Source organism: Brienomyrus brachyistius, chromosome 20 (assembly GCF_023856365.1).
Source record: "Brienomyrus brachyistius isolate T26 chromosome 20, BBRACH_0.4, whole genome shotgun sequence".
Lineage (NCBI taxonomy): Eukaryota > Metazoa > Chordata > Actinopteri > Osteoglossiformes > Mormyridae > Brienomyrus > Brienomyrus brachyistius.
Window position 1 is genome coordinate 16,048,128 of NC_064552.1, and position 22,395 is coordinate 16,070,522.

The 22,395-nt window shown below is 44.4% G+C and overlaps 1 protein-coding gene across 2 annotated transcripts in view; it reads right to left on the reverse strand.

Annotated features, from left to right (window-relative positions):
* LOC125715396 (spectrin beta chain, non-erythrocytic 1-like) overlaps positions 1 to 21,684 on the reverse strand; it is an 83,246-nt gene extending 61,562 nt beyond the window's left edge. For both annotated transcript variants that reach the window (XM_048986818.1, XM_048986816.1), the window contains exons 1-2: positions 21,529 to 21,684; positions 190 to 371 (exon numbers count right to left, since the gene is read on the reverse strand). In XM_048986818.1, coding sequence (XP_048842775.1) covers positions 190 to 334 — 145 coding nt within the window. In that variant the 5' untranslated portion in view covers positions 335 to 371; positions 21,529 to 21,684. The remainder of the gene's footprint in view (positions 1 to 189; positions 372 to 21,528) is intronic.
* Positions 21,685 to 22,395: the final 711 nt, after the last annotated feature.

The window sequence follows — 22,395 nt, forward strand, 5'->3', positions numbered from 1 at the left end:
TCATTCCAGCACTAGCAAGCATCAAATGAAATGACAACATGATCAGCAGCTTCGCAGTGGCCTAAACACAAACAGCCTTCGCATCATTAGTAGCACTGCGAAAGTTAGGAGCACGTGACTCACCAAGGCTAACCCCCCAGCTTACTCCCAACCCTCACCCAAAAAAAAAAGGTTCATCTTCCTGCTTACCTGCCAGGGCCTTAATTCGGGAACGCTCAAACAACCGGGCTGAGCTGTTCTCGTTGTCCCAGTCATCATCCCAGCGATTGTTGACATCGCTGTACTGCTGCTGGATCTCCATGTGTTCATACTCTGCAGCTACTGTTGTCATCATGGTCGCCACTCTGTCATCAGATTCCTCTTATGCCACCCTATGGACACAAGGAATAGAATACACGCACTTTACTGCTATAGGCTGCCTTCGCCTATGGAATGTCCTGCACACGTCATCGTCTAACCTTCTATAACTGAAATAACCAAATACAAATAAGCAGGATTTACTGTTAGAAATTTGCAGGGTAGAGTTATTAGGTCCAGTCAAGAGAGGTATCTAGCACAAGATGTATATTACGACAGATACATTATGCAAAAAATTATAGATTACAATTAAAATCATAGTTCAATGCTGAAACACAACTTCAACAAGAACCAACAAGAGCCCAGAGCGTCCTCTGTACACACAGCAGATGTCAGTCTATATTACCATATTTAATGCATATATATGTCACTGCTAACCTAATTTACATTCAGTGGCTGAGAAAAAAAAAACTGAAAAAACCATTGCTGCTGTTCTCGTTTATTTCTATTACAGTACAGAAAATTCCCAAGCAGAGGAGGTCTATGTGCATTATTACCCATCATTACTTGAACAAAATAAATGATATAGATTTATAATTGTTGTGCCCGACAGCCATTATGGTAAACAGTCATTACTGCCCACCCTATCCATGGAGGACACACACACACACACACACACATACTACTATGTAAAAATAATACAGTAATAACTCCTTCAAGACACAAGACTCCACCCTCTGGTATCAGTTCAAAGAAAATTCATCGAAAAACCTAGACTGCAGTGCCACCTATTGTTTGAAAGAGAACAGTGTTAAACAAAAATTAATGAGTTTTACACTCTGTATATTCAAACCTTCACATTTTTAGCAGTATGACAACTTTGGTGAACCCGTGCTAAAAGGAAACACTTTTTTGCACAAGTCCCTGGGGATGATTTAATGTTGTCTTGTTTGTAAAGACAACACTGTCCTCATGCTGCGTGATCTGAGCTTCAGACAATGACACATGGGGCCTGGAGTAGCGCCTCCTGCACCAGGGCTGTCGACCTCAGTGATCATCTCGAAATATGTACCCATTAGAGCAGCTTCTCCCTATTTGTCTCACAAATATAAAGTAGGCAAATAAGCACAAACATTAAAAAAAAAACTCAGAAAACATTGCAGAAGGAAATGCTCCACAGCCCTGAAAAGAGCTCTGGAGTTGGACACTGAGGTTCACGCGACATTGTTGGGCGCTGCCTAGCTAAACACAAAGCAGCCGTCTTGAGCATCACAGCGAGATCTCTGAGCGCAGTACTGCCTTTGCCTGGGTGACCGTACCATGTTCGCAGTAAATCCCCCGTCTCCCAGGCTCCTAGCCTTGGCTCGCTGCATCACGCATATTACTGCCTGGAATCCAGCCGCATACGCTGAGTTCGATCAGTGCATTTTGCTAATGCTTGAGGCGGGTTCTATAACCAAATAAACTGCGTCAGCACACTTAGTGAACTGCTGGAGTGTCTGTACAGTGGACCTCCCTCTGGGCTGTTTTCGTCACGTGTGCTTTAAGCAGAGGGGGGTATTTTCTAATTGCTTGCAGAAGGTCGGCACATGAAGCATGTTCCACATTGCCTTTGCCCCGCATCCAAGCTTCAGAGGGGCATTATGCATTAACCTGCTTCGAGCTGAGAAATCCCGCAGAGATGTAGATGACAGAGCATCATTTCAAATGCAAGGGGCCATGAGAATCATGCAGCACGGCCAAAACACACAACCCGCTAATGCTAATCAATGCGAGACAGCAGAAATGCATTAGGAGAGAGACGCGCCACACTCAGGGGCATAAGAGGCCCATCTGGTTCCAGACAGGAAGTGATCAGCTTTCAGCATTAATGTCATGCTGAGGCATTCCCGCAGGGTAATATGCATCCAACATGAATCCCATTACGTATACACTTTTTCCTATCGATCTAAGTAGATCGGTAATGCATCCACAAAGGCAGCCCCAGACCACTTAAGGCTCTGCTCTAAAGATCTGCTTCACTGTCAGATTTAAGCCCAGGCCTGCCTCCCATGTCCCATCTCACTCACACACATGTGGATGCTGCACACGTATGACCCCCCCCCCCCCCCCCCCCCCCCCCACGCATGGTGTGTCACTCGCCGAGCCAATGGGGAGCCGGGGGGTGGTGAAACCTGCCTTACGCACCCGCTGCTCCGTCAGAGCGAGTGGGAGGATGCAAAGAGTGCAGTGCCTCCATCATCCGGGCTATTTATATCCGCAGTAGCTGTGGGGGGGGAGGAGGGGGTACTGCAAAGGGAGGATATCCGAAGTGGAGATGGCGGGTCTCTGGCTGTTCACAACCATGCACTGATGAGCAGAGCAGAGACCCAGCCCCAAACGATGCAGTCTCACAGAACGGAGAGACAGCCCCAATTGATGCAGTCTCACAGAGCAGAGACACAGCCCGAGACACAGCCCCAGTCGATGGAGTCTCACAGAGCAGAGACACAGCCCCAGTCGATGCAGTCTGACAGAACAGAGACAGCTCCAATCGATGCAGTTTCACAGAGAAGAGAGACAGCCCCAAACGATGCAGTCTCACAGAAAAGACAGACAGCCCCAAACGATACAGTCTCACAGAAAAGAGAGACAGCACCAAACGATGCAGTCTCACAGAAAAGAGAGACAGCCCCAAATGATGGAGTCTCACAGAGAAGAGAGACAGCACCAAACGATGGAGACTCACAGAAATGAGAGACAGCCTCAAATGATGCAGTCTCACAGAAATGAGAGACAGCACCAAACGATGCAGTCTCACAGAAAAGAGAGACAGCCCCAAACGATGCAGTCTCACAGAGCAGAGAGACAGCCCTAAATGATGGAGTCTCACAGAGAAGAGAGACAGCCCCAAGTGATGCAGTCTCACAGAGAAGAGAGACAGCCCCAAGAGATGCAGTCTCACAGAGCAGAGAGACAGCCTCAAATGATGCAGTCTCACAGAAAAGAGAGACAGCCCCAAACGATGCAGTCTCACAGAAAAGAGAGACAGCCCCAAACGATGCAGTCTCACAGAAATGAGAGACAGCACCAAACGATGCAGTCTCACAGAAAAGAGAGACAGCCCCAAACGATGCAGTCTCACAGAGCAGAGAGACAGCCCCAAACGATGCAGTCTCACAGAGCAGAGACAGCCCCAAACGATGCAGTCTCACAGAGCAGAGACAGCACCAAACGATGGAGACTCACAGAAATGAGAGACAGCCCCAAACGATGCAGTCTCACAGAGCAGAGACAGCCCCAAACGATGCAGTCTCACAGAGCAGAGAGACAGCCCCAAACGATGGAGTCTCACAGAAATGAGAGACAGCCTCAAACGATGCAGTCTCACAGAAAAGAGAGACAGCCCCAAACGATGCAGTCTCACAGAAAAGAGAGACAGCCCCAAACGATGCAGTCTGACCGAAAAGAGAGACAGCACCAAACGATGCAGTCTGACAGAGCACAGAGACTTTGCTTTCGACTCAGTGACCCTGCTTTACTGGAGATGGCAAGTTTCCAGGGCTCAGACCCCAAACAGAGAGGAAAGAACATGGCTCAAAACAATCTCAAACCTCTGACCTTCCTGCACAGGCATGAAGGGACAGACCGTTAAAAGAAAAGCAGGTGTTGCACACTATATAACTCTATGATTTGGTCCCTACTGGAGTTCTTTGGGATCGGTGCAACAAAAACCTGTGATTTTTGTTGTGATACAACCTGCATAGTCATATGTGATTTTTTTTCTATGTACAATTTTTTATGGATGATTTTTTGAAGAATTGAAGAACCGTAAGCTGTCACATACAGATATCATATATATAGGAAAAGTATTCTCTATATTGTAGATCTATATTACACTTGGACTGGGCTAGCTGGTTTCTCTGTTCTCTACTGTGAGATTGAGGTGGGATTGACAATTTCTCAGGTCCCCACAAAAAACTGTGAACACAATCAAAAAATAAAAATTTTACTTTTTGTTTGGTTACTTAAAGTTAAGGTTAGGGCTGGGTAGGGGTTAAGGTCGTCATGTTGGGATTAGAGTTTTCCCGATATAAATGAATGGAGAGTCCCCACAAAGATATAATTACAAACCTGTGTGTGTGAATAATTATAAGTGAATAACTGAATAATAGTGTACATGCCTGTGCATGTGTGTCTAAATACTCTTTTGGTTCCAGTTATTTAAGTCTTAGTAAAATATAATACATTATACATTAGCAGCTAATAAAATCAGTCAGATACATTAACAGTTAAAAATTGTCCATTGTTTGCTTGATGTAGATTATGTTCATCTGGACTCTTAACAGGATGCAACCAATGCATCACCTTACAAAGCAGACAATGTATCCATTTTATAGAATGCAAGCTATGCATGGGACGTGCTCAGTGCTTCCTGTGCTCGTCTTCCCAGCAGCACAGCCTAGCAGAAAACCCACACGAATGAGCAAATGTAAGCACTTGTGGGGCTGTATGGCATCCGCCACGTACCGGTCAGTGCATCATTTTTAGTTCAGTACGCTCAGTGAAACAAATGAAAACATTTATTGATATGAGTGTAACCTTGATTGACCAGTAGATGTTCAACACAGAAAATATTGTGCTAATTGCCGCAATTAGTTTGATCTAGATAATGCTGGTATAGTCTGTCATAATCGTCAGTTTGGGAACATTTTTATTTCTCAATAAATTACACCAACACTGCAGAGACAGTAGTCAATAAGAGCAAGACTCTGTCTGCTATGTTATACCAAACTCTGATATGTTGCTGGAAACGCATCTGACAGGATAACTTGTGTGAGATGACATCATCCGTGTGTGTGTGCGACCGGAGCAGGGCAGAAACAGCCCCTCCCCATGGCATTCCTGCCAGGAAATTCAGACCGGGCTAAAAAATATAATTACAGCTATTCCTATTTGTGTTTGCAGTTCGCATAAAATACGGTCAAAATAAATTCTTTCTTTTTTCCCTACTGCACCAAACCCTGAATTTTGTTTACAGGTACACCCCTAGACTCTTGATTTAGCAATTTATCAAGGAAATGCTGCGATACATTTGAAAACTTGCAAGATCATGCAAATATTGCAGTTTGAATTTGTATTAATTTCTGAGGGACTGATGATCTGTGTATCAGAGTTACAGACCTACCCTGACATAAGTCTAGCACATAAAAAAACTGCAGGGAAAAAGTCTTTAAATCCGACTCCGTATGCATCAAAATGGCCAAAATACTCACCTATTAATATACTGATATTAATAATATATTACAGGGTAATTTAAAACATTATTAATAGCAGTCGTATTAAAGTAAGTCCTTAATTTTGAAATACATGGTTAAATTTTAAAATGCTGAATTTAGAATTTAAAAATAGGAAGCGAAGACATTTTTGCAGCTGGTGCTTGTTTTATACGTCAGCATGTGAGGAATCGCCATGGATACCAGGCAGCCAGGAAGCTCTGGTGCCAGCGAATGGAAGCAGCAAACGGCATGGTCTTCCGTGTGCATGAAGAGGGTGGGACGACGCACTTACAAAGATGTCAGCCTGAACCCGAATGGCACAATCTGCGATTCCTTGCAGAGAACAGTCTGTGACTTACATGTGTAAAAGATACCAACACCATCCTGCACCCCTCAAACAGTACCCGCTGCAGTGAGTTGCCAATCCCACCCTCCCTCTGTGAGTATAACAGCCTTCCTGAGGCAAGGAAATGGCCGTGGGTGGCTCTTATTTATCCTCTTTATTAGGGTGTGATGGCCAAGCTGGAAAACTATCTGTTTTCATCATTATATATTGTGCTTAGACTGGGCTAGTCACTCCTTCACCCATCATCCCCTCCCTAATTCCTCACTGCATCCCAATGGGATAAAACACTGCATGTTTATCCTAGCAACCATCACCCCCAGCTCACCCCCAAATCCCAACCCACCCACACTGCACACTCCTGTCCTAACAACCATCACCCCCAGCTCACCCCCAAATCCCAACCCACCCACACTGCACACTCCTGTCCTAACAACCATCACCCCCAGCTCACCCAAAACCCCAACCAAACCACACAGCACACTTCTGTCCTGGCAACCATCACCCCCCAGCTCACCCCCAAACCCCAACCCAACCACACAGCACACTTCTGTCCTGGCAACCATCACCCCCCAGCTCACCCCCAAACCCCAACCCAACCACACAGCACACTTCTGTCCTAGCAACCATCACCCCCAGCTTACTCCCAAGCCCCAACCCACCCACACTGCACACTCCTGTCCTGGCAACCATCACCCCCAGCTCCACTCCCTCAATCTCACAGCAGAGAAGAGAGTAACTGGCAGGCCCAGTCCAAGCGTAATATAAAGAGAATACTTTTCCTTACACTCGTTCTGTACAAAACAATTGATCAAGCAGAACATCCAGGGAAAAACAAAAATGACTCAACTCTTTGGCATCTCCACACTGACGTAAGTGACACTGCGGCTTAGGAGTCCACGCTGGGCGGACCAGCCCTCCAATGAACCATCGTGCTGCTCCTGGCTCCCATGATATTAAATTATTGTCACCATCAGCTGTGATCAAGGGAAAGATGGCCAGAGGTTCAAATCCAACTACCAGCATCCTATAGGGAGTAAATCCAGGCTAAGGAACTGCAGCCATATCACTTTGGATGGGAGGGTTTCTGCTGTAATGTTGATGACTAAGGGACTAATGCTTCATTACAAATTCGCTTGTAATACTTGTTAACTAATTCCTACATGGACTGATAGTGAGAACTTAGGCTACTGTCTTGGTGAAGATAACGTACTGTGCAAGGACACAAAAGCTGCATGAATGCCTCTTTATCATCTATATTTCTGATCAGGGATGGAAAAGGGGCCAAGCTGCAGTAATATTACTAGATGGCATGAATCACAGAGGACAGCTTTCCGGCCCACAGACTTGGAGAACCTCTTCATTTCGGCTGCAGGACGCAAAGCAAATCTCCGCTTCCATTAGTAAGCGGAGCCACACATTCTCAGGCGAGCTACCCCCCGCCTAATTGAATAAAACGGGCAGGTCCGCATATGAAAGGCCTCCAAGATAAGAGACTCTAAAGTGCTGGGCACTGTAAACCTCCCATGAATTACCTGGAATGAAAAGTCAGCAAAAGCGAAATTATGACCATTAAATGGCGGATTTTCAAAATTACAAACAGAAATAAAATCCTTTGTTGCCTCATGTCCACACAAGCAGCCAAAAAATTGTGTAATCCCTTTAATTAAGAAGAACTCACCATGTATACAGAAACAGGCAGCATTCTCATACACGGACACCCAAAGATACCTCATTCACAGGCCTTGGGTCCTTTAATGCCCCTGGCGTCACCAAGCATAGAAGGTAAGGGGAGCAACATCTGGAAGCAGCTGTGTTAGCATTTCCAAGCCCTCAGCACCCCCATTATTAGGGAGTCTGAGCCTCGCCCCAGGGATGTTTGGCAAGGGAAAGCTGGGAGGACACTCAGGCCGGGCCAGAGCACATGGCCATGGGAACATCCCAGCTGCGTTCTCAGGCTGTGCCCTGGGAGAGATGATGTCTGAATTAAGAGGTACACACTCAAGTTCAAAGACAGTCAGACTAAACAGCCATTGCATGTACTCTCACACTGGGGAAGCACATCAAAATGCAGGACAGATGTGCTCAACTAGCATGGCCGTCCATGTGTAGGGGAGTTGAAAGTGTAAAGGCATGGCGACAGACTGTACAGCCAGCTGCACGGCGCCAATAGCAACCAAAATGCACAGCGGACAGAAACGATGTTAGACTATTCTCATCTAAATTACTTCATGTCGGACGTTAAAAGCAGGTGATATCCTCCACTCTGTGAAATTACACAGACTTTCCATTCATCTCCTATTGTCATAAGAAGAGAGCTCTGCCCAGGGGCTGAGCATCATGGGTGCCGCCAAATCGTCTGCAGCATCCTTTGTGAAGACAGAGGCACCCTGGTCTTTGACAGCGATCTGGTCTTCATTGTCTCCCGGCAACGCATGAGACAGCTGCACAATGACTTCATTTCCTGAGACCCTCTGGAAATTGTTAGAGGCTCAGCCATCAATCTCAAGCGCAACTGTCGAAGAGGGGTGTGTGGGCTGCCAGCTCACATCGCTAACCTGTGACATAGGGCTCAATCTGGCCAAGGGGATGAGTTACAGGAATCACTATGAGAGATTAAGCAGCTTGCAGATGAGGCCTGACCGCAGTTTAGTGGCACCTCGGCAGCACAGGCCAGTGTGATCATGCTACAGCACTGCAAAACTGCACAGCATAACAGATCAGTCCAGAAGAGAGGACTAGGTCTTACACTACATCAAGAATCACTTTCACAATGTAACATTCATGCAAGCATTTCTTTTTTTGATGAGCAGCCAATGGTATGAATCCCCCTCACGCTGCATTACAGGGGTTATTATCCAATCAGGTTTGAAAATAATTGCACACACTGTACTGTTCCAACAAACCTCTCATTAGTACATTGATGAAAAGGTCAAAACAGGCATCACTGCTCCTGAGCATAACATCTCACAGGCAAAGGAATAAAACACAATTTTCTGATTAGAAGTATTATTAGAATTTGGGTGTTTAATACAAAGCGAAAAAAGATGTTACTACTGAACATAAAGTAAAATGGAACAGGGCCCCTTAACTGAAGGAAAAAAACTCAGATGAGCAAAGGAAGAAAAATGTAAAAATGTAAAACAGAAATAAAAATCATTGATGGGGTCCCACTAAAAACGGTCTTAACCCCAGCTTGCTTGCCTTTCCTTCGCTGGTTTATCTGTGGGCATAGGGCCCACAGAATGGACAGTGCCCAATGGCGCCACATTCCCTCCTCCTGCTGGTCATTGGCGCACACCAATCTGACACCGGTGACCAGATAAGCCAGAAAGGAAGTAGGAGATGATGTCCAGCCTGCCAGGAACTACAAAATCCATACAGAACTAAAGTGCAGAGCCTTGCGAAAAGAGCAAAGTTGCAAAAATATAGAGGCATATAGAGGCAACTAGATCACAGTCATGTTAGAGTCAACAGCAAAGAGATTCCTCTGAAGAACAAGCACTGTGCCAGCTACCCAACAGGAATACTCATCTCTGTGGCAAAACGTGTGACAGGAGGGTTTAGAAAACAATGCCTATCAATAGTTTCCCTTGGAGTGCTTAATTGCCTGTAACGGTAAATATCTATAATATAAATAAAAGTCTATCATCATCTACTTTGATTTCGTCGCTGAATTGCAGAATTCCTAATCTATTCAGATGACAAGTATAAAGAGTCATTTTTCATTGGTGTCTTTGAACAACTAGCAAGGATATAATAAGCGAGCATTTCTCAAAACGTTAAAAAAAGCAACGTCAGTTGTAAGCTGCAAAAGTGACCACAGTTCTACGATGGCTTCCAGATAAAGACGCAGATTTATTTGTGGCATAAAAGAGCAGGAAGCCTCTTGCGGAGTGAAGCAGGCTTCTGAGCACCAAAGGGTGCAGTACGAATGGAGAGCGTGATGGCAGGCAGTGATTTCACAGTCATTTAGCCCGACTCTTCCCACAACAACAAAAAGCTCACGCCCACAGGTATCTTTTCTCTACATACTGCAATATCTTGCATTTACACTGTAGGTACGATTTAAAGAGAGCTGCTTCACCACAGCCCGAATAGGCATCACTCTTCAATGAAGCATAAATTCTGCCTGGGTGGGGGGATTCCATGACCACAACAGCATTGCTCTGATTCGGGACTCTAACCTCTCATGATGGTCACTCTAGCCTGTCAGAATGGAGAGGGTTCAGCCTGTTCCAGACGTGCAGAACCAGGAGTGCAGGACACCACATATATATCGGATATTACACAGAATGCTCAATAAATGAAAACCATACATTAGAGATACAACCAACCACAAATTCCCCCATAGTATATTTAAGAGAAAATCTCCAGATTTATAATATGAAATGTTTCTTATTTCTTTTGGGAACCGTTCATCTGTGTAATCTATTTGATTGCTAATGAGTCGCATGGGTTATATCAGTGTTCCACCGCAAACAGCCACTCCTGCCAAATCCCAGAGCCAAGGACACATTTACAAACAATTATGTAAGCAGAAAGCAGAAAGGAAAAGACCTGCTCACCTTTCATGACATCAGAGGTGAGCCCTGCAGCTTTAGTGATGGCATATAATCACATTTCCTGTAATAACTTTTAGATCTTTAAAAGCACTGATTGATAATGCATTTAAATAATTCATGCATAACAAATTTTTTTTTTTTATTATCCATTTTCATTATCGATAGAAGCAGATGACCAACTTAGTTTTTTTTTTCAACAGGTCATAATGATTACATTTTATTCAAACTTGTTACAGTGACCTTAAACATATCCATCCATCCATCCATCCATCCATCCATCCATCCATCCATCCGCCACTTATTAAGAACCAGCTTGCATACAGCCATGGTACACCCTGGACATTATGCCAGTACCTTAAATATATGCAATACTCAAATTCTCCTGGAATGAAAGACATCTACCATACGCCTTGCATTCTGAGAAAATTCATCCATGGAAGGAAGGGACACTGTAATGGGCAGGAAGTTGGTTGTGTGGTATTTGCAGAAGCGGTGTAAATAACACTGCAGTGGTACATTTGCTCCGAGTCTGGCCGCTCCAGTTACTTTGTGCTCTGAAGATGAGATCGCATTCCTTACATACAATGCGAGCAGAACATGGTGTCCATCGAGGAGCAGTACCCTGAGCTTCTGCCAAAGGGAGGGAGCCCCATAACCACAGCATGCGAGCAAGATAAGTACATGCGTTTCCCATAAGCCTTATGACTTTTATATCGAAGTTTGCGATTCCCTGCCTTCCCGCCAACTTAGGCCGTACGTAACACAATTCAGGTGTGCAGTGCGAATAAATTGTAATGTAAGTACTGCAGTTTCCGGAAAGCAGGAGTGAGCTGTAATCTATAGCAGCAGAAGCCCTCAGAGAGAGGGTCCTCGCTGAGAGGGATCACTTTCCCAGGCAGCTCTGCCCCAGTTTGTGCATGGGGGTTAAGCACATTTCTGCTGCCTGTGACACTGAGTGCATGCAGGTATTCTTCAAAGAAGGCAAATTCAGAGGCTTTCTCCTCAGATGCCAGTCTCATAAGGCTTCTTTCCCACATTCTAGACATCTGGTCTGCTCCACACCTCTCCACACCACACCTCCTCCATATTTCCTTTCATAGTGACTTGTTTAAATTATAAAATTATAAATTCTAAAAGTGTAAGAAACACCCTGACACTGACCAACAGCTTTAATATGCTGGCTTCCGATGACACATCAGTGCGAGGCGTGATCTCTGTAATGACACTATAATTCTAAATAATTCACAAGAGTATTAAAGTGTATAACAAGTACATGGGACTTTAGAACAAAAAAATAATTAATCTGCATGGAGGTAAGTAACTGTGCTAAATCCTAATGGTCAGTCAGAGGCAGATGCTGACAGGTGACGTCAGACTTTCCCCCACAGACAGCGGAAGCTTGTCGATTTCTTCCAGAAACCTCACTTTCCAGTCAATCCATGTCCTCTGGGATCGGATCGATGTTCCTTTTGATCTGCCACTATGCAGCCAGGTGCTAAACTGAAGTGTTCCGGGCTGGGGGAACCTAAATTCCAACTATCCCACCCCACTAAGTAAATGGACAGCCCCACCAATCCCAAGTGACATCACATCCCCCCCACCCAGAATGAAATGGTGAAGAAGTGACACAGATGTTTGTCTCGGCCATGGGAGAAAGCAAAAGGTGTGCTTGCGAAAAGATCCTAAAATCATGCCGATTCATAGCAACAGAGTGTAAGCAATCACTCACAAATACTCATGAAATCAGACGTTATGGTTACTGGTGTTGAGGATGAATGTGTGGAAGTATTCTGCTAGTGTTAAGGCCCCCTTTGATTCTGAGGTTCACATGTGTGTATACAGCAGTTATATCATCACCTACCCACATGCGGAATCAAGCTCACCAGTACAAATGGTGACATGGAAAAAGCAGAGTAGTACTGCTTAATGTATGTTATTATTCAGAACAACTACTCTCAACCTGGCATGTTGAAGAGACCCATCCTGAGAGACTACGGACACCTTCGATTTATTAAGGCAAAGAGGTGTTTCCAGTTATTTTGCTTGGCTCTGCAGTCATTATATCCAGCATTTTTCAGGGGGAACACTCAACTTTTGCTATAAGAAGATGCAACTTTGTACACATAATGACAATTAATTTATCCTGTAAGTGACACTTCATTGTTAAAAGCTCCACCTACTCTATGTATATGAATTTGTATGAATTAAATTCCATTATAATCCTTACATTCAAATTCTGCATATAACTTTTAACAGCAGCATGGTGGCGCAGTGGTTAGCACTGTTGCCTCACAGCTTTGGGACCCAGGTTGAGATCTCCACCAGGGTTCCATGTGTGTGGAGTTTCCATGTTCTCCCCGTGTCATCGTGAGGTTTCCTCCGGTGTTCTGGTTCCCCCCCCACAATTCAAAAACATGCTGCGGCTAACTGCAGTTACCAAATTGCCTGTAGGTCTGAGTGCATGGTGTGTGAGTGTGCCCTGAGATGGTTTGGGGCCCCATCCTGGGTTGTTCCCTGCCTTGTGCTCAAAGCCTCTGGGATAGGCTCTGGACCCCCTACAACCCTGAAGAAGACATGCGATTACAGAACATGGATCATTGTCAGGTGCAATTCACAAATTGAACTGGAATTTCAAGGCCATTCCCAATTCAAAGCTGAATGGCGCATAAAGAGAGTAGCCTCTGTACTGTACAGTAAGTCGCTGAGGTACATACTGGCTCTGAAATAATGGTTTTAGTACTAATGCCCAGAATAATGGGCAAATCCATACAGATTAGAATAATTTGTCCAGTTCAAAAGAATCTTAAGCCATCATTCAAAATAAATGTCCAGCCCCAGTAGCTACAAACATATGGCAAATGCCATGGGAAATAACTCCATTTCACCACTGCATTCAAGCTCAGGGTCTCTATGCCAGTCATCAGCATCTCACTTCAGTTACATCTAGAAGACTTTCCTTGCAGGATGTGGAGGGTGTTGATAATTTTATGCCAAATAAAATGAATAATGGCACTGAGAGGCAAAAATGAGAACCAAGCCCCAGTAACCAATTGGAGTACTCACCCACTTGGATTAGAATACTCACCCGCTTGGATTAGAATACTCACCCGCTTGGATTAGAACACTCACCCGCTTGGATTAGAATACTCACCCGCTTGGATTAGAACACTCACCCGCTTGGATTAGAATACTCACCCGCTTGGATTAGAATACTCACCGGCTCTGGTATTCTGATTAAGAGCCAGGTCAACACTGTAGGAACTGATTACAAAAGTCAGGCCAGGTGTACGAAGTAGCTGCCTGCACAGAGCATCATGTCTGATAGTGGCTATATTGTAGGGACATTCAAATGTTAAACCAAAGATAGCCCACCGATAGCATCCTTCAGCACAGAGCTAAATCCCCCAATGCATTATGGGGACAGTGGATGAGCACAGCTGCAGTTTAAATGTGCAGATACAAATGCAGGAAGTCTACAAAACTGATTAAGTCAGGCTTCTCATTTTTTCAGGTCCCATCCTTCAAGGCACCACAAACTTAAACTGAATGAATGGAAAATCCCAGATCCTAAGCATACTGCATCCGACAAACAACCAGCTGATCTTTAACAATACCAAAATATGGACATGCAGTGGCTGAGCAAAATCACTATGAAGCCTGTGACAAATCCCAGATGCAACTTTAGGTGCCTGAGCACCTGCTCCTTTTACCCAAACTATTTAAGTATCTCCCTTTAAAGGTGATGTTTGTGTCAAAACCTGGAGCACCTGCCCTTTAAAAAGTTTCTGCACCATCCGGAAAAACATAACTGACTTGCTTATTAGATGAGATGTAGTAATCCGAACCAGACATGTCAGGTGTTTTTTTCTCTCTCCCCAGTAGGGAAATTGGAATAAACCCTAATCCAGGGGTGCCCAACTCCAGTCCTGGGGGGGGGGGGGGGGGGCGGAGCCCTGTGTAGCTTAGTTCTTTCCCTGTTCCAACATAAATGATTCAGCTCAAGAGCTGTGTGGTAATTAGCACAAGGAATTGAATCAGGTGTGTTAAATGAGGGGAAACCCAAAAATGTGCAGGGCTCTGGCCCCCCAGGACTAGATTTGGGCACCCCTACCCTAAACAGCTCATCATTTGGGTCACTAGGAAGGTAAGATTTAGCAAAAAATGTTTAGAAAAAATGTTACTTATCCACTTCTGGCTTCAAATACAAGATACCATTAAAGCTGCCTCATTCCAGCATGGGAAGTTAGTGAAAGCTAGCGTTAAAGCTGCCTCACTCCCACCTAGGACGTTAGTAGGAGCTAGCAATAAAGATGCCTTACGCCAACCTGGGAAGTTTGCAATGAGCTAGTGTTAAAGCTGCCTCACTCCAGCATGGTAAGTTAGTGACAAGCTAGCGATAAAGTTGCTTGGCACCCGCCTAAGGTATTAGCAGAGAGCTAGCAATAAAGCTGCCTCACTCCCACCTGGAAAGTTAGTGGCGTGTTAGCTTTAAAGCTAACTTGCTCCTGCCTGGGAAGTTAACAGTAAATTACCATTAAAACTTCCTCTCTTCTGCCTAAGACATTAGCAGAAAGCTTTCATTAATGCTACCTCACTCCTGGTTAGGAATTAGCAGCAAGCCAGCATTAAAACTGCCTAGCTCCAGCCAGGGAAGTTAGCAGTAAATGGCTCCATTAGGCCCCCTGTAAACTCAACCGCATTTCACTGCAATGACAAGTCAATTTCCTCCAAACAAATCTGCCATGACAGGATGTCTAGGAGAATGGCACAACTCCAAATGTGTAGAGCTGTTAAATCTGTACTGAGAACAGAACTTATGACTGTGGATCAGCCAAACCCTAAGCCTAACCTTATCCAGTGAATAAACTAACCTCCCAGTTTACATCAGCCAAATTCAAGACCCAGAAAGCAGTTTGGGTTGGGGGGCTTTTAACCAACCTCAGGTCAGAATCCCTCATTACATGTCAAATTTTCATATTTTATGTAAAAATGACATCAGAAAGTACATGTTACTCATTTCATCAATATTCATAATTTCATAATAGATAATCATGTTGTGAGTAAATCATTTTAATGATTTTACTGTGCATGTGTGGGTGTATATATAAAACCTTACTTCGGCCTAGCCAGGTCTATCTTCAGTCTCTCTTCCCTGAGTCATTTTAAACTGTGTGTTTGCCAGAAAGACAGTTTGCAATACAGAACTTCATTTTTCCTAACATTACACACTATCAGGATTAAGTCTCAAGATATTACCATATTTAACCATAAATTATCTGTATACTTAGAAGAATGCATTACAAAGGCATACATAACATTTAAATGACTGTCATAATTTCATAAAGTCTTAATGACTACATGATGGTCGTACCACATTTTAAGTATGACTTGACTACAATTACTGAATAACTTAGTAACCTTAAGTTACTAAGGAAACCCAAAGAGAACCACTTACTGTTAATCACGATGAGAGGTACAACTACAGGAACACAATGCATTTCATTATTATTCAATGTCTTGGTGATACAACAGAATGAGCCATTTGTGAGAACACAGTGTCGAATAACAGAGCAAGTGACTACAAAACTGAAAAGAGCAGAAACAATTTCTCTGGAGCGACATGTAATGATCCGAAATGGACGAAAAAATGCCCTTAGTGTCTTCAGCAGAGACAGAGTCCATTCCAAAGCAGAACCCCAGCTTCTAACATCAGCAGGGTGCTGTCACTGCACTTGGACAGCTTGTGAATCCTGTGTAACAGGGTTCCCAAATTCCAGTCCTGGAAGGCCAGAATGCAACACACAGTTTGCAGGGACACACATACTGAACCTGGTAATTAGCTGATTAAGGTGTGTCTGAATTGGGGAACCATAATGTAAAACAACAAAAGTATGACTTTGCCAGACTCACAGCAGAAACCAGTTCCATGCAAGACCTCAGGTCAAGAGAACAGCCAGGCAATTTGGGAAAAGTCTGCAAAACTGTATTTTTACAAAAACGTTAAGGACCAAACAACAACAATCAAACAACTATTATGACAGCAGGGAAGTCAGGGTGACCTAGCATTTAAGAACAAATAAAAATCCTAATATCTATTGTAACTACATCACCCATTCTGCTTTCGATAAAAACGACAAGCAGTCACATCGATAGCATTGGCTATGACTCCAGAGCTGTCAGGACCCCGCAAAGTCACCGGGATCCAGCTGCGACCAGACCTGTGGGATCACGTCACCTTTCAGTCATTCTGCAGAACATCCCCATGCAAAATGACTGCCTCTCCTTACTATCACACAGACCCAGCTAAATATTATTCAGATTCCTCTACACTCGACACAGACCTGCCCACATCGTCACAGCGATGATGAGACCTGCGAATGCTCCCCACCCCCCATCTCCAAGTCCCACCCACGCCTTTCATTTATACAACTCTGAGCAATTCTTAACCACAACAAAGGATGGAGAAAAACTAAATTAAAAGAATGTGAATCTTGCTACAGTACAAGTACACCACAGATTAACCTAGTCAGCCATTTTTTTCTCTAACATCAGTCAGACAGATTCTGCAAGACTATCTAGCCTGTTGTGGGGAATGCTGTTGACAGAATCCGACAGCTTAATGCTGAAATGGACACACATGAGCAGAAAGGCTCGATAGCACGTCTCGATATATAGCTCAACTCGGAACACGGGCCATATGTAATCGATCTACGTACTTACTTATTTAGATTTCCGCACTCACTAAAAATATTCCTATTTTGTGTTAAACGTATTTGTACAACCAATCGCACGACAGCTCTTTCTCATTTCAGACGTGTTTTTGGCGGCATTCAGGCTGAACATTAACGCTCCCACTCCGACTTTCTGCTTCTCAGGGGGTGAAAGCGGACTGACTTCCGCCTGCTGTGATGTCATGTGCATATCCTTCGCAGTAGGGGGAGCGTAAGAACATCAGATAAGAGGGCGACGATCTAGGAGTATTTTATACTTTTAACAGCAACTAGCAGCACTGTCTAGCACAGCGATTTGCAATCTTTGTAAAAAACAAACTTTTGAGAGGTGGGAGTAACGTTCAGTGGAAAATCCCACTAAACAAAGCGCACGTAATTATGCGAGACAACGCGAGTCATACGAAAAAAGCAATGAATGAGTTGGGAGTTGTTATCTCGGGCTGTTTTGCGTGCTCGCTGCAGCTTGTAATACATGTACTGTGATACTATGATATCTTGTTTTTTTAGAGTGAAGTCAATAGCAATTGAAAATTGCCTTGAGTGTGTCCAAGCTCACGACGCCTTCATACGCAGAGCTGGTCTCCAGTCCCTCCAACGGGACACACTGATGAAGCAGGGTGCGTCACACCGCAGGGACCTGGGATCACTCTGCCCCCCCAACTCTCACCCCATCATTATGGGCAAGAGAACAAAGGCAGAGAGACACAGAGTACTGTTTATTCAGATTATTAATTATTGCCAGCTGTTTACTGGCTGTGCCGAACGGCCAGCTGAGAACTGTATGGATATTTATCTGTAAACCTAAAGAGCACTCCAAATAGCCACACCTACAGCACGTTAAACTGAAAAAAGCAAAGCCCAGCTCAGCAGCCACCTGAAAGTGTAACCTAGCCATCCATGTTTTATATGCACTGTACTGTGGATTGATCAGGAGCGGGTAGCTTTTACATAGAAACACTGATTCGACAGACCTGCAGTCAGGCATCCCGCATCAGGGGCTTTGGATAATGACAGGATTCACCAATCATTTCATACACACAGAGACCACTCAAGCCCCTCGTCGTCCTCCCCCCAAAAGAAATGGCCTTTATCACACAGGCATTTTGATGTTAGTCTCTCAGCTAGGTGTGGGTACACTGCATTTAACTGGGTAAGAGCAATTACACTGCAGCCTGGCCGACACAGCCAGGAGAACAAAGCGCTCTGCATGTCCCCAGCTGGCCACATGTCACTGCACTCGTCACTGCTCCATCGCCCCGCAGCCCTCGTCACCAGGCGCCATCCCGGTGATCTCTTTAGGCTGCTTATCCCCAGCTTCTGTCTGTGACACTCTGGTGTGTCCATTCTTCTGAGGACACGCCTTTGTTTACCATTCAGGGACGCTCCTTTGATGTAAGAACATTAGAGCAGCAAGTTCAGAAACACACCTAACAGCCTTCCATTTACCAGTGAACCATTAAGCACTACCTACACAGACAGAACCCAGTGTCTGCTCACGTGAAACTTACTGTACTGGATCTCTGGTTTGCTTGTCCGGCATTCTGACTACCCAAATCTGTGATGTTTCTTCTGTTACATTATATTAACACAATGCACAGCTTTACAAATTACAGATGTAAACGTCTTCCATAGCCTGGAAACCAAAGCCTTTCATCTATTCCCAAGAGCCACAATCAGTGTGCATGCAGTGTGCATAGACAGCTGGCTATGACATCATCAATCTACAGCGTACGCAGTCCCAGATCAGCTTCCACACAGGAGTAAAATCTAACCAGTGCATTTCCAGACCAGTTTTCTTCTCTTCAAATGTAGACAGGTAACTCAAGCAGCACCGTGTCATCCAAACACCATGCTATTGTTGCAATAACTGCATGTAACTTGTCAGAAAAGCCCAAAACCGCAGGATAAGTTCATAAAACATCTCAAATCAAACATCCTTTACAACCTGGGTTCTGACTGGAAATCTCAGTAGTAAATATTACCTTTATTTACGGAGTTTTAAAGCACAGCTCCCTTACTCTCTAAGTGATGGCCGTTCACCTCACTGCTCCCAAAGGCCTGCGGAGGGTTCACTCAGCAGCCAAGTTCCCAAACTATCTAAGATGTAAGGAGTCTGCAGGTTTTTGCAGAAGCCTCTTTTGAAAAAAGAATGTGTATTATATAATTGGAGATTTCTCAAATTATATAATACACACAAACAGGGGCAACATGGGGGGGTAATACAGGGGCACTAAAATATCCATCCATCCATTTTCCAAACCGCTTATCCTACTGGGTCGCGGGGGGTCTGGAGCCTATCCCGGAAGCAATGGGCATGAGGCAGGGAACAACCCAGGACGGGGGGCCAGCCCATCGCAGGGCACACTCACACACCATTCACACACACATGTGCTCCTATGGGCAATTTAGCAACTCCAATTAGCCTCAGCATGTTTGTGGACTGTGGGGGGAAAACCGGAGTACCCAGAGGAAACCCCACGATGACATGGGGAAAACATGCAAACTCCACACACGTGACCCAGGCGGAGACTCGAACCCGGGTCCCAGAGGTGTGAGGAAACAGTGCTAACCACTGCACCACCACGCCGCCCCTGCCACTAAATTATTTAAAATTGAATTGGGTTGATCTGGACTGGGGGCCCAATATGATACGCTTTCATGGGACCCAACATCTATAGTGCAGCCCCAGCACACAAGCATTACTAATATCTGTGTGTTGCATTTTAAAATCTTTTTTTATGTTTTTCAACAGCAGAGAACACAAATTTACTGGACTAATTAACATATGGAACGCCAAACTACAAAGGTAAATGATGTACACCACTTACAAATTTAAAAATGCACATTAATTAACTCTGAATATACTCATCTAGGAACTGCAGACTGGGGAAATGTCATCACTTTCACGATGAAGGCTGAATGACATCTATGAGTACATTATGTTTTATATACGTCCTTCTAACGATGCAGTGTTTACATCCCTCACAAACCTTACACATACAAAACTGGATACTAATTTCAAAATAAACATCCATACTTCAGCCTTGATCCCAATGCAATACTTTCAGGAGGGTTTAGTTTGTGTAACATCCTGATTAAACAGTCAATAAGAAAAGAGACGAAATAAGAAAGCACTGGTCCATCTATAACAAGCAATACATAAAGGCATTTTATAAGCTTTCGCTGTCTGCAGTCCACCTTGCTCTATAATCAGAATTTTGTACCCGACAAATCATCGCCATCAATGAAAAGCTATTACCCACGACGAGCCACGTATTTCCACATGTCCATCGCTATTTCTTTATTTGCTTTGTAGCATGCCATGACTGCATTTAAGTCCGATATGATACGAGGGGGAGCTCTCCAAAATGGTGCTCCGTTCAATGCGGAGCCGCAGGCGGCTCTTCCGCGCCCGCATCACTGCTGCATCGCCGGCCAAAAGCCAGATCCACATACACTGCTGAAATGGGAAGTAAATCACAGCAAACGGCCAAAAATGCCGGAAAATCACAGAAAAGGTCTCAAAAATAAGCCAATAATCAAAATAGTACACTGACCCGTAACATAGGGGGCTGTTTGTTAAGCATCAACCTGTGGAAAGCTATAGGAAAAAAAGCAACAATATCGAACTGTTAATTTGATCTAACCTTAGTAAAGTGACAGTTCTCGGTGACACGAGGACAGTTCGGCACGTGAATTTTGCATAAATAACTTACTGCTAAAATAAAGCGCTTTTCCAGCGAGCTGCAGGTTACAGCCATCGTGCTGCATATACCTGCACTTACTTAATATCTCCAACCCCCCGATATATGTAACTGCATAATATTCTGATGTTTGTTACATGAACTGCCCCATCTTTTTGTTATATATGTATTATGAATACATCTTAAATAAATCCTTTTAAAAACACAGCGGTTTAGCTTTCAAAATCCAAACCCGCACGACCACGCCTATTTGCATCCTCTGCTACATAATGCTGTTACCTCTAACCTGTAGCCCACGTAAAAATACACCGTTGTATTGCGGTAGATGCAGTATAATACATAAAATTCACAATACAATGAACTCCAGCCATTAAAAAAAAAAAAAAAAAAAAACTACCAATATAATTGTATATTTACTACGAAAGTATCACTACCTTATGTGGAATAATCCATTATGGGCAACCACAAGAAATGTACCGATTGCCACATGTTCCCAAATAATCTGATTTTTAACGCAATACGCAAACACGCCTAAACTCCGCATCGACCTTCACTGCGCATCAAGCTTAACCTGATGCAAAAACTGTGTAATTTGGTTTGAGGGTTTTCAGGGTGAGCCCCAGTACTCACCGACTCACGTATCTGCCGTGAAACCTGAAGGTAGCGCAGCCTAGCCCGCAGCGGGAAGGGCAAGCGGAGGAGTAAGGGACGCAAGGAGCGAGCAGGGGCTGCGCACTACCTCTGGCTGGGCTGGTACTGCCGACTGCTGCACTGATCTGGAGGGGAGAACCGGAGGGAGGGAGGCGGAGACTCAGCGTAGCTCTGCACGAAAATAATAAGAAGGGGGGGCGCATGTATGGCGAAATTGGGAGTGTTCGCTGCTGTGGAGGGGCATAGGTTTCTCAACGGTGCCGTGCATTGCTGTACAGTGTTGTTTAAGTTAAAATTAAGCCTGATTGGCCGCATATGATGCTTGTGGCATCTTGTTGGACTCTATTTAAGTGCCTTTACGTCTCGTCATCCCCAGTCCAGTCATTAATGTCATTCCTCTTGTCTGTGTCCTTCCCTGCATTAGCCTTCCCTTTTTGATCCCTTGTAATCTTGTTTCCAATCTCTGCTCTTTTAGTTCAGTGAAAACCCTTTTGCCATAACGCCTGCCCTAGAGACCTTCGACCCTCCTAACCATATAGGTGTCAATTCCATTAAATCTGAGGCAGACGTGTCCCCCTCACATTTCATAATTATTCATTTGAACACCCCACATTTAACACAATATATTACTTTTATGCTGGTGTCCCCCCCCCCCCCCCCCACCACATTCAAAATGCAGCCTAACATATAACAGTAATAACCTTTAAATAAGCTTAAGCGGTTCGAGACTCTGCTCAGAGGCTTCAATCCCCCTAAAAATAATTATTCTAAAACCATTCAGCAAATTGTCCCGCATACGTTTCATACACATTCTATACATTATCTGTGCAAACTTTATTAAGGTGG